At 41.2% G+C, this 16,553-nt stretch overlaps 2 protein-coding genes across 2 annotated transcripts; both read left to right on the top strand.

The window, feature by feature from the left end:
- Nucleotides 1–745: 745 nt before the first annotated feature.
- Nucleotides 746–8,863, top strand: ston1 (stonin 1). The gene is made up of 4 exons (XM_030748590.1): nt 746–962; nt 5,193–7,135; nt 7,730–7,932; nt 8,042–8,863. Exons 2-4 carry the CDS (start codon nt 5,278–5,280, stop codon nt 8,105–8,107), a joined length of 2,127 nt encoding a protein of 708 aa, XP_030604450.1. The 5' UTR covers nt 746–962; nt 5,193–5,277; the 3' UTR covers nt 8,108–8,863.
- A 2,664-nt stretch (nt 8,864–11,527) lies between these two features.
- On the top strand, nt 11,528–16,227 carry gtf2a1l (general transcription factor IIA, 1-like). The gene is made up of 9 exons (XM_030748592.1): nt 11,528–11,576; nt 12,046–12,147; nt 12,304–12,427; nt 12,802–12,851; nt 14,092–14,185; nt 14,281–14,765; nt 15,498–15,737; nt 15,939–16,028; nt 16,120–16,227. Exons 1-9 carry the CDS (start codon nt 11,553–11,555, stop codon nt 16,225–16,227), a joined length of 1,317 nt encoding a protein of 438 aa, XP_030604452.1. The 5' UTR covers nt 11,528–11,552.
- The last annotated feature ends 326 nt before the right edge of the window (nt 16,228–16,553 follow it).

The raw sequence follows: 16,553 nt of genomic DNA, 5'->3' as shown, positions 1-16,553 counted from the left end.
ACAAAATAAAGAGCTTGCTCAAAACATAAATGTGTCATGTATTTAGTCACCTGGTTATTAATCGTTCTTAAAATTGACCTAACTTTACCTGCTGCATTTATGGGAGCTGAAGGAGACTGGGAATTCAAATGGTCTATAATTAAACACACCCAAACTACTGGGAAATGAGGAATGGACATGTGAGAACTGGAAGATCGGTTTCTGATGCCGTCACTTGTTTTGAAAAGAAAAACATGTAATTTCATATGAATTCATGATGCTTTCAAGTTCTCTTGGTACACGATTGAAGAGTAGTGGTAAAGAGTAGCCATTAGGAGACATTTGTGTTTGTTGCTTTTAAATTCTTGATGCACAGATGAACAGAAGCTGAGGCATGAACAGTACTGTCAAAATACCCCTGCGTTTACTTCTGTGATTTAAACAAGCTTTCTTAAATATGACAGCAACGGGAGTTTTAATTTTTCTTTACCTTTTGCATTTATGTTTTTAGTCTAATATAAATATATAGTTATCTTAATATAAATGTGGCAGTTACATGTTAAACTTATGGTTACCCAGTCTGAACTTAGTAAGCAGACATAATATTAATTTGACAAAACATAGAGTTAGTAAGTTAAAAAGTGTGCTTCTAGTTTATTCCAATATTACCAATCGCCCTCTTGTCATAATTATTTAGCCCCAAGGGTTAAATTTGTTGCATCTCCGGTCTGCAGTTTGTAATGTTCGCGCCTCTGTTCCGATGTGTCCCACCGCAGTGAACGCAGCACTGCTGTGTTCAGTCGTGCAGCGTCCCGCCAGAGGACAATCATCAGGGTGAGCTCGGGAGGGGGAAGCGCTACGCTGTGCGGGCTCCCAGGATTTACGCTCTGCCATTTTGATCAGGAGCGGGCCGACGTCGGAGTTCAGACGTGTCCATCAAACAAAAGTCATGGCGTGAATTAGCCACTGCTGCTGCTAAGTTTGTGAGTATGTTTTAATTTCGCTTGCACCCAGAGAGCTGCGTTAGTTCAGGTCACGTCGTAAAAACCAAAACAACAACAAAAAAACTTTTTGTAAATGTTGACCCAGTCTGGTGTTGTGTGTCGTCGCTCGGTCTCGAGTGACTGCCGCAAGTCGTGCTCACTGAAATGTGCAAAAGCAGAGCACGATAAAAGTAAACGCAGGGTGACAACTTTACTCTTTGAGTTCGTGCGTCAAAACAAAGGCGCGGAGCTGATCCCAGGAGTGGGCCTCTCTGTCCGGGACGTGGGCCTGGCTGGCTCTGTTGTGGATGACAGCATGCTGGTACTGTTTTGTGTCTCCAGTCTGAGTTGCTATGGGGCGAAAAGAAATGTTGTTTTCCAGTAAGTGGTGTTTTTGTCTCGCACTTAGTGACCGCACGCAGGGTGTGACAGCGAAACAGTGTATCAGAATGTGATTTGACAAGGAGGATGCAGTTTATTTGCGCATGTAGATGATATTAATAGGAAACGTGTAGCTTTTTTTTTTTTTAGTGCAGGAAGCTTTTTAAAAAAACGTGAGAGTTTGTAACTTTTCCAGTGATGGGACAAAGGCGAGAGTTTAGAGGACTAACACTGCTAAATGTTACCTAATGTTAGTTAGCTACCAGAGGCTGCAGTGTACTAAAACTAGTTCAAATTATAGTTTATCCCAGGGGTCGGCAACCTGTAATCCGGAAAGAGCCATTTGAACCCGGTTTTCACGGAAAACAAAACAGTGAGAGCCGCAAATACTAGCGGAACCGAGTGACGCATATATTGAGAAACAAAAATAAATAAATAGATAAATAAAATGATTTTTATTTTAATATTTCAAGATCACAATAATGTTCCAATTTAAAACTACAACAAAAACCGAACTGACAAAATAAAATGCACTTCAATTATAATTTACTTCCGCGAGCCGCAGATTAAGCCTGAATGAGCCGCGGGTTGCCGACCCCTGGTATCCCTTCATTCCAGATGAAAATGACGCATAATTGCACGAGTAAACTACATGCCCCCCCAATTCATTCCTCCTTATTCTGTTCCCAGCCATGCTTGTCTGAACTGGAACAAATCTCTACAATAAATGCAGCAGGGAATCCTGGGATTAAAGTGTGTAACTAACTTAAAACTGATTTATTCAGTGTGTGAGGAGACAAAAGCTGCAGCACCCACACTCGCTCCTGTGCTTTGTTTACTGGGAGAAGAGAGCTCACTTTGCAGACGGTGCCAGTGTTGCCACTGGAAATGGGTCATCACATTTTCAGCTCTGCACTTGTCCGCATTGTCATTGTGGTTACAACAGTAGCAGCCTAACCTCTCATTTAAAGTAAAGTGTCTTATTATATTTATTTATATATATGTCTGTATAGACACGTTTATTTCTAAAGAAAATAATGTAGTGTGTTGTGTGACCATACAGGAAATGTCCCAGTATCCAACAGGAAAGTGTCTCTTTTAATCAGGAAGCATCTGTCTGTCCATTTAGAAGTCCAAATATATGTGTGTGTGTGTGTGTGTGTGTGTGTGTTTTCCTTTTCCAAATTCAGCAGTTTTATTGTTAAACCACAAAACTTTCCACTCAGTCATCATTTATTGGTAATTAACCATAAGTAAAACTGTTTCGGTAGTTTAGTGGCTGTTCCCCTTTGTGGATTGCATGTTGTTAAGGACCGTTCCACGTGACCTTTCATTTAATTTTTCCAGTGTCTGTCAGCTGATCCGTTAACACACGTATTTGTCTTCTTGTTGTAGCTTTGACAAAATGCATAATCCTCTGCCTGACTGGTGTCCTTTAAAGCTTACATTTTCAGCACCTAGTGAGGCCAAATAGCTGTTATTAAGCAGGATTAGACCTTATTAATGTCCGTGAGGTGTGCAGCTTTTTTTTTTTTTTTTTTTTTGCATATACCCATGGTTTAGCAAGCGATTTATACAAGTACGGTAATGATCAGTAATGATAAACGGGAGATGCTGGATGGTATTACCTTGCTGTTTGTCATAACTGCAGGGCTGTAATTTCACTGCAAACCAGCCTGTGCAGGGAGACTAATGTTGCTCTGCAGAATTGCAAGTCTTATATTTGCATTGCTTTTAAGCTGGTAGAAATCTGATGAGGTCATCTCAAGTCTCAAGATGATAATAAATCAGGGTAAAAATCCTAACAGTAGTTCTTCAGACTTGTTTTATATGGTTTTAAAGTACATGAGTAGTTTTATAAGGCTATCTTAATCCCCAGTCTTTCTTTTTTTCCCCATGTTTTGGCAGTAATAAATAACCAGGCCGCTCAAAATTTACGACGTGTAGAATTGGTGCATTTTAAAAATGTGATAAATTGACATTATGATAATATTTGTTGTCAGTTCACACGAATAGAGCAGCCTGCTATTTCCTGTGTGCAAAATGGCTTGTCCCAGAGGAATGTGTGGAATGTATTCTTTTGTCCTCTGTTGATTTAGCAGAGTCTCATTTCTATATTGCCTGCTAGAGAGCCCAGGAAGAGACGGCGGGCTGGAAATGAGTCTGAAAGGCTGTCAGTAACCCCCGTGGAGATCTCCTCCTCCTCCTTTTTGAATCCAAGCAGATGGATTCTATAAGTCGGAGTGACAGATGAACTCGTGGAAACGTCTGTGTACCCTCACAAACATCCTCTCATTAGAAAGATGTTCTCCAGTGTTTGACTGGAGAGTTGTCAGTCCCACTCCCCTGTTTATTTCTAGCAAGAGGAACTTTCCACTCAGTGTCTCCTCCATGCAAGTCATGGCTGTGTCTTGGAGCGAGGAGGGAGGCAGTAATTGAGGCTTTCTGTCCCTTTTTATGGGGAGATGAAGCTTCAGTATTTTGTAAGGGGCTTCTCTGAGCCGGGTATTACTGAGAGCTGAACTGCCAGCACATCAAAAGGCAGATTGTGATTGAGTAGCGAGGAAATTAACTGCGAGACTGTACAAAGATTAAAACATGTTTACTCTCTAACCGCTGCCAAATTAGCCTGAATGGCCTTACTGTTTAGCAATATCTCCATACTTTTTCAATATTTAATTCATACATTAAAATAGCTTGCAGAATAAAGATGCCGTGCACATTTTGTCCCTGTTTGAGGCCCCATGTGGTACCAGATAGTCACAGCATACCTGCTTCTCTCATCTGACCTCATGGTGTTTTAAAGAGGCTGGACCTTTTCTGCCATGGCTAACTTCTTTTTCCCCACGCAATTTGGAGCAGGCTCGCTTTGAAATATTTAGACAGCACAGCAGGACTAAAATACACCTTTTACATTGCAGAACCTTTGAACTGCCACAGCTCTGAAGTTTTTGCTTTATCCTCTATGCATTTTTTAAATACTTTTATGCTCCAGAGGGAGATTCTAAAAAACAAAAAAGAAGAAAAGTCAGTCCTTTGAGAAACTGTAATGCATTTTGTTTTGCAGCTTTCCAAAGTCTTGCCATTTTGACTAAGAAGAACAGATTTCTCAGTGTGACTCTTTGTATTAGGATCTTGTCAGAAGAATAAAGACTACTGCACTGTATCATTTCTTCTATGGCTTGCGCAAGTGATCTAAATGAAGGGGGGGGGGGGGGGGGGGGGGGGGGGTCATTTTATTAAAGTTGCATAAACATGCGTGAAGTTGCCCGGTAATTACCAGTGCTAAGACGAATCTGTCAATGCAAGAATTCCCTGGAGTCTTCTGTCACGTTGCTCTATTTCTCATCTTTATAGCTAAAAGATAAAACTCTGCGAAGGAGTGTTCGTGCACTATGATGGAATGACTTCTGAGACGTTTCAGTTAATAAATGTCTATATGAGGGATTCTCCAAAAGTTTAAAAAAAAGAAAGGAATCTGTGGTGTCTCTGAACGATATTCTGCTACCTCTTCAGTCACACTGGGCTGCAGGGTCCTTATTCAGCTCTCACGTCAGCAAACCTTAGTTAATTGTAGTGCTAACAGAAATGAACTTGTTCCGGGTTTACACGGTCAAACGCTCATTAAGCTTTAATGGAGTACCTAAAGGAAATATGTTTTATTTATATCCTCGAGGGCTTTCTCTTTCTCTTCTACCCATAGCGAAGGTTCAGTTGTTCATTCTTTGAGATGAGAACTGATCCGCTCAAGATTATCTCAGAGATTTTATCTAAATTAGTTTTACAATTAAACCCATGTTGACGTCTCATTCTTCTGTTTTTTTTTTTCTTTTTTTTCCTTTCTCACAGAGGAGAAGGCCTCTGAATTTTGGGGACAGTTAATGCAACAAAGGAGGAGTCGTTGTTTTGAACTAGTCCGCAGATCTCTTTGGCCATGTGCTCCACAAATCACTCAAACTGGGTCACGTTTGAAGATGACAGCACGCCGCTCCCATCACCTCAGAAGCCTCTACAGTCCCCAGGACTTATCAAAGCATCAGTACCGCGTCCCAACGGCCTTAAATTAGTGCTTCCTCCAATCAAAGATACTTCCTGGAGCTTCAGTTGTTCCCTGGAATCACCTCAAAGCCGCTCAAGTCCTAGCGGAAGTTCCTGTGTACCATGTAACACAGCGTTTTGCACTCCTGTAGGTGGGGTTCCTAGCAGCGCGTCCCCCTTTTACTCCAAAACATGGGACAAAAAGGACTTCTTACGGAGTTTCTCCAGCCCAGCTAACACGTCTGTTCCCTCTCCCGCACCACAGGCCCTAAATCAAACCTCAGATGGACCAAGCCCTTTCCCTTCTTTCAAGGGGAATTCAGGACACTTTAACCCCTTCTGGGATGGCTCTAGACTAAATGCAGATGCAGACAGCTCCTCCTCAGACTCTGAATCTGACAACAGTCTACCACGTTTCTTTATTCGGACCAAAGATGGCAGTGAGCCTCAACATGACCAACTCCAGAGCTCCTACTCTGTCGTTTGCAACAAACTAGAAGCCCTGCAACCAGAAACGGATTGTCAAACGGAGACAGACAAAGTAGGGCAGAGGAGGCTAAGTTGCAAAAACGAGGTGTTAACTGAGGGTTCGTCTCAGTTTGTGCCTCGGGGTTTGTTTCGTAGCCAGAGGAGAGATGGTTGGTCTGTCATGCTCAGGATTCCTGAAAAAAAGAACCGCATGTCCTCTCGTCAGTGGGGACCGATCTATATGCGCTTGTTGCCAGGAGGTGTGCTACAGATGTATTATGAGAAAGGCCTAGAGAAGCCATTCAAGGAGTTTCAGCTTTTTCCCCAATGTAGGCTCTCAGATCTTAAACTGGAAAGCTACAGCGAGCCCCGCAAAGTCCTCACGGTCAAGGTGGAACATTTCTCCTACACGGAAAAGAAGCGCTTTCACCCAAAGTTAGAGGTTAGTCATGAGGCAGAGGCAGAGCAGCTCCTCAAGTTTGGCTCCATAGTGCACGAAGAGATGGAGGACCTGGTAGTCTCCATGGAAGAGGAGATCTTCAAACTGAGTGTGCCTCACCAGCAGAGGCGGCACTACGAGGAACAGGAGCTGTCGCTGCAGATCACTGATCACATCTGGATACAACTAGATACATTTGGGGGAGTAATGGAGCAAACAGCATTCACCCAGATTCACTGTCTTGCTTTTCTGAATGGACTAGGTGACTGTTTCCTTGCCCTTAATGATCTTGGGTTACTGCACTTTGACTCCAGCTATGGCTCTGAGGAGGACAGTGAACTCTGGATGGAGATTGGCGACTACCATTTCCACAAATGCGTGAACGAGACAGAGTTTCAGAGGTCCCGGCTGATTAAGTTTTCGCCCCCCGATGCATGCAGAGTGGAGCTGATGCGGTATAAAACGAGAGTCTTGGGTTGCACTGAAATTCCCTTCTCAATCAAAGCTACGGTAACAGTTCAAGGTGCCTATGTGGAGCTCCAGGCCTTTCTCAACATGTCAACCACCTTCCTTTCGTGCATGAGGGTGTCTGACGCTCACTACCCGTTGTGTGAGAATGTAGTGATCCGTGTGCCGGTGCCAGGCGACTGGGTCAAAGTGACACAGACGGTGGCCTTGCTGCGACAGAGGTCGCTAAAGGCCCGCATGAACAGAAACACCTGCCTGGGCGCAGTCACCGCTGCAGATTCACAGCCTGTCATGCAGGTGTCGATCGGCACCGTCAAGTACGAGAACATATATTCAGCCATTGTGTGGAGGATCGACAGACTGCCTGCAAAGAATACAGGTAAAACTTTTGAGAGATTGAAAAGGGACCTATGGCATCTCTCCCACACATACATATTCTTGCACTCTATTTGAGTAACTTTCCATGCATCAACAAGCTCAATAACATATATTTTTCACACTACATGCTTTATTGGTACAAGCCATTAGTTCATCCACTGCTTGAAACAAGCTGTTTCAGCCCTTTTTAGTCAACTTTGTTCCAGTTGGCTGTCCCTTGCAACAAGGTTTGATCAGCAGGTGTAGCTTCTCTGCCCACAGCCAGGGCTCTGTGTGACCGAGACATGCTACACAGCTATAAGTAGAAAAATAAGTATTTGGTGCAGTCTGAAGCCTGAGCTTTTGGTTCACAGGGATGACTTAAACATACACTGACCTCATTATTTGAAAATGTAGCCATGTTTTATATGAGTATTCGCTGCTGTAACAATATGACAGAAATACTGAAGAGCATAATAGGTCCCCCTTAACATTTAGCCTTACACATCCTTTTCTCATTAAATCCTCTTGCCTTCTTCTGCACATGCACAGTATGTTTGTCGCCCAGTGATGTAAGGCGACAGCGGCAAGTGACCTTTATTTCCTGTTTTTGCAGCCTTGGACCATCCCCATTCATTTTCCTGCAAACTGGAGCTAGGATCTGATCAGGAGATCCCAAATGACTGGTACCCTTTTGTCACAATGGAATGTGAAATCGTGGGCGCAGTTGTGTCACAGACCAGGGTTAAATCCCTGGGCACTGTAAACGACATCCAGCCGCAGAAACACGTGACCAGTTGGACACGCTATCATTGTCAGGTAAGATGCTTTAGTGGAGGAATATCTTGCTCAGTGCCTTAATGTGGATAGATTTTTTTTTTTTTTTTTTTTTAGTGCAACCAACTTAATGCTGCATTTTTTCTTTTAGGTGGAAGTGGAGAAGAAATGGATTGAAACAGAGTCACAGAGGCAGTCTGGCTGTATGACGCAGTGATGATTAAAGAAGCTTACAGGAGAAAGTTATTCCTTTGGTCCAAAATGTTTTTCAAAATCTTAAAGGTGAAGGGATATTTAAAAAAAACAAAAAAAAAAAAAAAAAATGGGTGAAGAGAGACTTTGTGCTTATATCTGGTGTCAAAATTCATAAAATCACGCAGCCTGGTAGCATTTCTCATGGAGGTTTTCTGATTTTTGTATCCCTTAACCAAGACTGAACTTGTGTAGCCCTAATAAACAATTTAACACAGTCCTTATGCCTAGCACTTTACATTTAATAGATGTATTAATTGTATGAGATTACAGTTTATACAATTATGCTTGCATTTGCATTATCTGCACTGTCCTCCAGAATTATCAACCGCCTTAATAAATGCGCGCCAAACACGTCGCGTGAGATAAGCAACTCAAGTAATGACCTTTTGAGATAATTACCTTTTAGAGATAAGCTAAATATCAACCGATGCTTAGGGTACAAAACCTGTGTGGAAATGGCATGAAAATGTTGGATTATTGTGTGTGATATTAGGTAACCTCATGTAACAGGAAGTGCCAGAAAAATATATCGGTGAAAAAAGGTCGAACGCGGCAGGAACAAGACTGACTCACTGCAACCTGTATGGCCCACCTTTGGAGACGTGTTTTATTTCTTAGTCTGAAATTTTTTACATTACTTTTGTTGCTTATTTTGAGCTGACCTCTTGACTTTATACCTGGGTTGTGTTTTGGAGGGCTATAAATTTATTTAAACAAATCAAATCTGTATTATGTGATCTTTCTGCCTCTGGGTTGTGAATAGGGTTTATATAAAAGAAAAATGGTGAAGGGCCATAATGAACAAAAGGGTCTTTATTGATAACTTTTATGTATGAAGTACCTAGCTGAAGCTGGATATTATGTGCATCAAAAGTAAAAATTGAATTAAACCAGAATGACTCATGGTAGTATTTCTTTACAGCTGTTACCGTAAACTCAGTTTTTCTACACACTGAAAACACGTTTTTATATAATTTACTCAACACAGGGGCAGAGCAGTTATAAACCTGCACCTTGCTAAGATTTAAAACTGAAAATTAAATGTTTCCCATCACTGCAGTGTCTTGTTGAGACATGATTTGTAGGGCATGATAACGTACTGCAGGTAGTTGTTTAGTGTTGCTTATAATGGCAGTACAAATGGAGTGAAGTCAATATTGTTTCACTACCCTGCTGGTGTTTTATTATGCAGTATGTTTTATAAGGGCGCTAGTGATGAGTCATTCTCAACTAAAGCCTCAACCTGCGATCTATTAAGTGTCTCTAAAAGAAAAAAAAAAAAAGTATTAAGCTTTCTTTCTAAATCTATAAAATGAGTTTCACTGACATTTAGTAATACTTCAGGTCCACTTATAAATTTTTTACAAATTAACAGGCTGGTCTGAGTATTTCAGAAACAGCTCAGATTTTCCCACACAGCCCTCTGTAGGGTTTATGGAGAATGGTTTGAAAAATAAAATATCCAGCGAGCGCCAGTTCTGTTGGCCAGTATGCATGTTGATACCAGAGGTCAGAAAGGCTAAACTGCTGTGAGCTGATAGGAAGGCAACAGTATCTGGAGTAACAACCACGGTATGCAGAAGAGCACCTATGAATGCACACCATGTCAAACCTTGAAACAGATGGGCTACAGCAGCAGAAGACCACACCAGGTGCCACTACTGTCAGCTAAGGACTGGAAACTGAGGCTACCATTTTTACAAGCTCGACAAAATTGGACAATAGAAGATTGCAAAAATGTTGCATAGTCTTGATTTCTGCTGTGCAGGGTCAAGATTTGGAATATGTAACATTAAAGCAGAGAGGATGGTGGTGGTGCAATGGTCAGGGGGATATTTTATCAACACACTGGGCCTCTTATTACTAAATGAGCATCTTTTAAACACCACATTGTTGCTATGTCCATCCTTTTATGTACCCATTAATGACTGCTGCTTCCAAGAGGATAACACACCTTATCACAAAGCTCAAATCAGCCTGGTTTCTTAAACATGGCAATAAGTTCTCTGTACTCAAATGGCCTCCAATTTCAACAGATCTCAGTCCAACAGAGCACCTATGGGACGTAGTGGAATGGGAGATTCACTTCATGAATGTGCAGCCCACAAATCTGCAGCAGCTGTGTGATGCTATCATGTCAATGTGGATTAAAATCTCTGAGGAATGTTTTCAGCATCTTGTTGGATCCATTTCACAAAGAATTAAGGCAATTCTGAATGGAAAATTGGGCCCAACGCAGTACTAACGAGGTGCAACATAAAAAGTTGTCATCAAGTGTATATTTACATTTTGAAGTTGTGGATCATCACCACAGGGGACAGTAGTCACTACAGTAAATTAACCATGGTGTTTTCCATTCCATAAACCCAGTCTCAAGTTTAAATGACCCTGTATTTTCTATGTATAAGGTAAATAAAAGCATACGAGACTGCAAATGTAGCCTTGGTTTTATATATACGGAAACAGTGTCTTAATTTTCTTACAATTCAGGTGTGGGCTCTATGTGAGTCCAGAGTAGCTTTGTAGTGAAATGACAGCTAAATGCCTGTTAGTTCCAGCACATGCAGTATCCACAAGGGTGTCTCATGTTGCTGCTTTTCAGCTGCATCGTTCTCATCCTCATCAGAGCTGTCAGCCAGCAGTGTTGAAAGAGTCCCAGCATCACCAAACAGACACTTGCAAGAAGCAGGGGTCACAGCTCCTGCTGCTGCTCTGAATCTATTGAACACCAAGTTCAAACAGTGTTTTGTACAGGGTGGAATATTTTTAACTACTGGCATTGTGCACTCCTGGGATCAGGAAAGTGCACTGATTTCCCAGCACTGTGCCAGTTGTGTAACTTTTCTACTGAAAGTAACCAGAAAACTTGAGAAAGAAAAGGACATTTATGTTGGTTAGGGATATTTAAGTGACTGGTGACAGGTCATCCACCTCTACCATTTACCCTTGGATCACAGGACTTGTGCGCTCAGTTTTTTTTTTTTTTAAGTCTGTGTAGATTTTGCAATTGCTGCCATAAAGCAGGCTATCTGAGATCCCCAGCTGTGATTGGCTGCAGCCACCATCCACTGGAACACAACTCTAACACAGCAGAAGACTTTTCACTGCTAAAACGTGCGCATAAGAAGTCATAAACTGTTTTATTAATATTCTTTGAAGAAAAACAAAATTGAAGTTACATTAAAGTGGCCATTTCAAATATTTAAAATTAGTCACTCCATCAGTGTCGTCCTCCAGAAAAACGAGGCCTCAGGTGCAAACACACCTGCCTGCGTCTGATGCTGATTGTTGTCACCTGTGTGCGTGGAGTAAAAATAATCCGACGTTATCACAGTTGAGTGTATCTGTTATGTTTCCGAATGGATAAAGTCAGATGTCAAAGGACCTCAGTCATTTTTCCTTGAAAGATGCTGACCGACACAGGCCCTGTGGTAAGCAAGGGTACCGTTTTTAATGAATCAGGTCGAACTAATTACAAAATTAGTGCGTACGAGCGTCTGTATTACACAATTGCTCCTTGAGTTAGGAAAAAGGTAGTAAGAAAAGCAAACTTTTTGTCCCTTAAAAACAAAAACAGTCAAATATATTGGGCAGGCTTCTTAACTTGTAAATATTCTCGTTTCAAAATAGCAGAAATACACCGTAAGGAGTGTAATGGTGCATCTTTTAAGAATATGGCAGATTTACCGAGCCTGTATATTTCACCTGAAATGAGGAATGGCATTGATATGCTTAGACTACACCTCGAGTCTATATTTTCCAGCACTCAGCCACAGAAATGCGTGTTTGAATTGACTCTGGCATGCCATAAAAACATCCATAACTAGTTCTAGTGAGTGCTTTTTAACCGTGACAAGCAGACCGACACCTTCTGACGTTCACTGTTGTAAACAACTTCAGGCCAAACTCTACTTGTCCATAATCGACGATGTGATTGACAGCGTGAGGGAGCTCTTCTTGGACGAAGGAGTTGAAGACCGCGTCCTGGATGATTTAAGACACGTGAGTTTAAATATCCCTGCGTTATTATAATTTTTCGAAAGCATAAATAGAACGCGCCTCTTGACTCAAGTTGTCAGTGACAGCAAAGTTAATCCGTCTAGTGAGGGCGTATGCACCATACCTGGAAGACATACCGCTGTGTCTTCTGCTGTTCAGCTCTGGGAGTCAAAAGTGATGCAGTCAAAAGCAATGGAAGGCTTAAGGAAAAACAGCATCAACCCATCCAACTTTGTGCTCCATCTTCCTGCCAGCTACACTCACACTGATCAGGAACTCACAGGTAACCTTAAATTGCTCACCAACAAAACTAGCCTTTTCACTTTTGCAGTAAAGTGTAAATCTAGCTCCAGATATATATATATATATATATATATATATATATATATATATATATATATATATATATATATATATATATATATATATATATATATATATATATATATATAAATATATATAAATATAAATAAATATAAAATTTGCAGTACTTCTGAACCTTCAATAATGGGTCAGTGGTTTTAAATGAAGATAAAGCACGTTACTTTTTTTTTTTTTTTTAACTATGTACACAATAGATATAATATAACTTTAAGTAATTTAAAGAGAAACAAAGCCTTTTTATGTCACCTTTATTTGTAATATTCCTACTTTCAGCATCAGTCGTGATCCCTGCGAATCAGAATATCCGCAGCTTCCCAGTCAAGGCAAGTATGATCAAGCTTTACATCACCTCTCTAGCACTATATAGCTATTTGCAGGAGGGGGATACAAATAACTTGAACAGTGCTCGGAGGGACAGTCCCCCAAGGTCTTATCTTTTGATATGAAAAAAAGCAATCATATTGGCACCAATATTTTGCTTGTTCTTGTACTGCCCATGCTCCACCCTTTTATACCAAGATTTATAAACTTAACCTGGGTAGTTTTTTGCATAATTGATGATTACTGGTGACAGCTAGTAGTTTTCCTTTGCCAGCATGAAAAGGATTTGTTTGACAGCACTCACTGGATTGAGCAATACTCAGAAAATCCTAAGTGAAGATCTAAGGAGGAGGATTTGGGAAGGTCTCTTGGAGCCATTTCTAAACAGCTGCAGATTCCAAGATCATCAGTTCAAACAATTTTAAGTACATACAAGTTATTCCGATGTGTCACCACTTTGCCGCACGGACGGGCCAAAGGTTGAGCAATGACACAAGGTATGTTTAGAGGAGTAAAGGTGAACGTTTCAAGCCTAAAGACACTTTACCAACTGTCAAGCACAGTGGTGGCAACATCATGCTCTGGAACTATTTTGCTGCCAGCAATGAGGGCAGAGTAATGGAGGACTACCTCGAATCAACAGCTAGACGGTTGCAATACATCAGAACTGGTATTGAATTGGGTAAAGCAGGCTAACATTACGTTTCTGGAATGGCTTTCCCAAAGCCCCAACCTGAACCCTATTGAAAATTTGTGGACTAGTCCTAAAAAACCAGGTCTGTGCTAGGAAACCAACCAGTTTAATTGAACTCTACCAATTCTGTCAAAGAGTGGTCGGATATCAACCAGAATTATGCCAGAAGCTTGTTGATGGCTACCAAAAGCTTCTGACCAAGGTGCACTTAACCAATTATTTGACTTCAAATCCCCCTGGAAAAAGAGCAGTTTATAGAAATCATTGAAAGCCCAAAATTACCATGACATTGATGCCAATGAGTGTATGTAAACTTAACAGAGCTGTAGGTGGTTTTAACAGTAAAACCAGCCTCAGTGTTCATCAGTGATTTACTGTCAGATTGACACACCCGTTACTTTTGATATGGAACTGCAGTCCAGTGAAATAGCTTTCTAACAGAGTCACAGTGTGTAATTATTAAGCCTATATTTTGGCGGTGACGCTAACAGCTGCTATTTGATATGCTTAGTATTGTATTTTCTTCTACACACAATGTTTTGTTTCAGAACAATTCTGAGACACTTGCTACCTTTTCCCTCCCTGCTGGATTGGCTTACCCTGTGCAGATACCAGCAGGAGTCACTCTACAAACAGCCTCTGGTATGGACTGACTTTACAGCTCAAATCAGTTTTTATTTCCAGCCCGGGCAGACTTCTCAAAATAACATTTTACTCTTTTGTTTCACCTTACTAAGGTCAACTTTACAAGGTCAATGTTCCTGTTGTGGTTACGCAGGCCCCAGTGGGTCAGCAACCTGCAACCCAACCCATGCAGAAAGTCAATGAATGGAGGGAGGCTTCTGCCCCCCAGCCTGCTCCAGTCCCACCAAATCCCATTCCTCCCCATGAGGCAGAACCATCCTCTGTTCCAGCGCCGTCTGTCACACAGCCAAAGACCATTTTACCCTCCAGCCAGGAGGGCAGCCTTCCCCAGCAGTCTACAGAGCCAGATTTCCCTCAGGAAGAAAATGAGCCAAATCCACAACCTAACCTCAGCACGACTGCCTCACCTTGCACTCAGTTATTAGACTTCCAGATCAGAAGAGAGGAGGCTTTGGCACAGAGCAGAGACATTGATGACATCCTGAAAGAAGTGATCGAGGAGGAGACAGAGAAAGCAGAAAGGGCAAGGAAGCTAGCTCCTGTGGAGTCTGGCAACCAGTCTGAAGCTGCTCTTGGGGTAATTTGAAAAGAATTTTTCCTACTAAAGCAAATATCATTTAAAGGCATAGGAAAAGACCAGGTCGTTGAGGTGCTGATATGTACTATTTAATGAGTAGTCCCGCAGTTTGGGAAATGCACTCCACACTCTGTATGCTGGAGAAGGCAATTTGCTAAGCTTGACATAAAGACTCCCAGGTGTAGCTTTATGCTATTTTTATATGATATTTAATAGGCTGGCACAAAGTACTCTCACATTGAATCAAAATGGGGGGTGTATACAAAATATCATATCGGGAGCACTTGAATGGTATTAACAAAATAGTGTAAAGTTTTAAGACCTGCCTATTTATCAACTGGAGAGGGTCATGAAATGCAGACCCACACTAGGGACTCTGCATCTCTTTCTGGTGCATCAATGCTGACCAATATTTTGAGCTTTAAAAAGACAGATTTTGGAGTGCTATTCTCATTAATTGGAAAATTGTTTTCCTTGTATTTTAACATCTGGATTTAGGTAGCATCAAGTTTACCAAACTCTTCCAAAGCCTTTAAATTATCAACATAGATTGCATTCTAATGTCTGAGTGGTGTAGAACAGAGTGGGGTGTTAAATGATTTGAGGCATTTCATGTTTCTGATGTACAAGTATTGATGAAATGGTAATTTTATTAGAACAGTTAATCCCACTAAATCTTCATTTTGCTGAATTTGGTCATAACTGATGTTTCTTCTTGCAATTCCTGCTAAGTTGGACCTGGACTACAACTATAGCCAGTTCTCAGACATTGTTCAGCTGGATGGTCCTGCAGACAACTCTGACCGAGAGGAGGAAGAGGAGGTTCCCCTGGAAGAGAATGACTTTCTGGGTATAATCAATGCAGAAGCCATAAAGGCCCTGCAGGAAGGAAATGAAAGCAGTGATGGCAACAGCATCTCCTCCAGCAGTGATGGTGAAGGTGCAGATGAACTCGCTAACATAGAGGAGGAGGTAAGAGTGAGTTTGATATGCATTTTCATGAGCCGTGCTACATTTCTTTCCACTAAAGAAAACTTTGGAGAACTCCAGTTGATTTGTGCTTTTCTCCCTAAAAGTACATTTGTCATATCTTTGCAGACTGTTTTCCTAAGAGCATGTCTTGATTGCACAATTTAACCATTTGTGTCCACCAATGCACTGTCTGTTGATTAGGACCCTCTGAATTCAGGTGATGATGTGATTGAGCAGGACATCCCAGACCTCTTTGACACTGACAATGTCATTGTTTGCCAGTATGACAAAGTAAGAACATGCTGTCTCTCTACTGGCCATTATTTTTCTCCCCATCAAAGCAGAATGTTGAACGTTGAATACATTTCTTTTTTGTTTTTAGATTCACCGCAGTAAGAACCGCTGGAAGTTTCATCTTAAGGATGGAGTGATGTGTTACGGAGGCAGGGACTACGTTTTTTCTAAAGCTGTTGGGGAAGCAGAGTGGTAATGAGCTTTAGTCCTCTTGAACAGATCAGGAAAAGGGAAACAATTTAAGAAGGAAAATCGATCTGTGAATTTAGACTTCTTAGTGGTAGTAAATGTGGCTCAGAACAGGCAGTTAAGCCTCTACTGTATCAAAGTAGATTTTTTTTTTTTCCTTTTATTCCAATATGTAATTACCAGAGTAATACTGCAAGTCACTTAGATTAGCCAGTTATTTGGAGCATTCATATGAATACAGTTTACTGAGGCAAACGGCATTGATTTATGTTGTATTACATTTTGCAGAAATTTTTTTTTATGAGCACAGCAAACATCAGATGAATGTCTTTG

This window comes from Archocentrus centrarchus, chromosome 15, assembly GCF_007364275.1.
Source record: "Archocentrus centrarchus isolate MPI-CPG fArcCen1 chromosome 15, fArcCen1, whole genome shotgun sequence".
In the NCBI taxonomy this organism is placed as follows: Eukaryota; Metazoa; Chordata; class Actinopteri; order Cichliformes; family Cichlidae; genus Archocentrus; species Archocentrus centrarchus.
The sequence above is the reverse complement of the archived record's forward strand: the minus strand, read 5'-3'. Positions and strand labels throughout refer to the sequence as shown.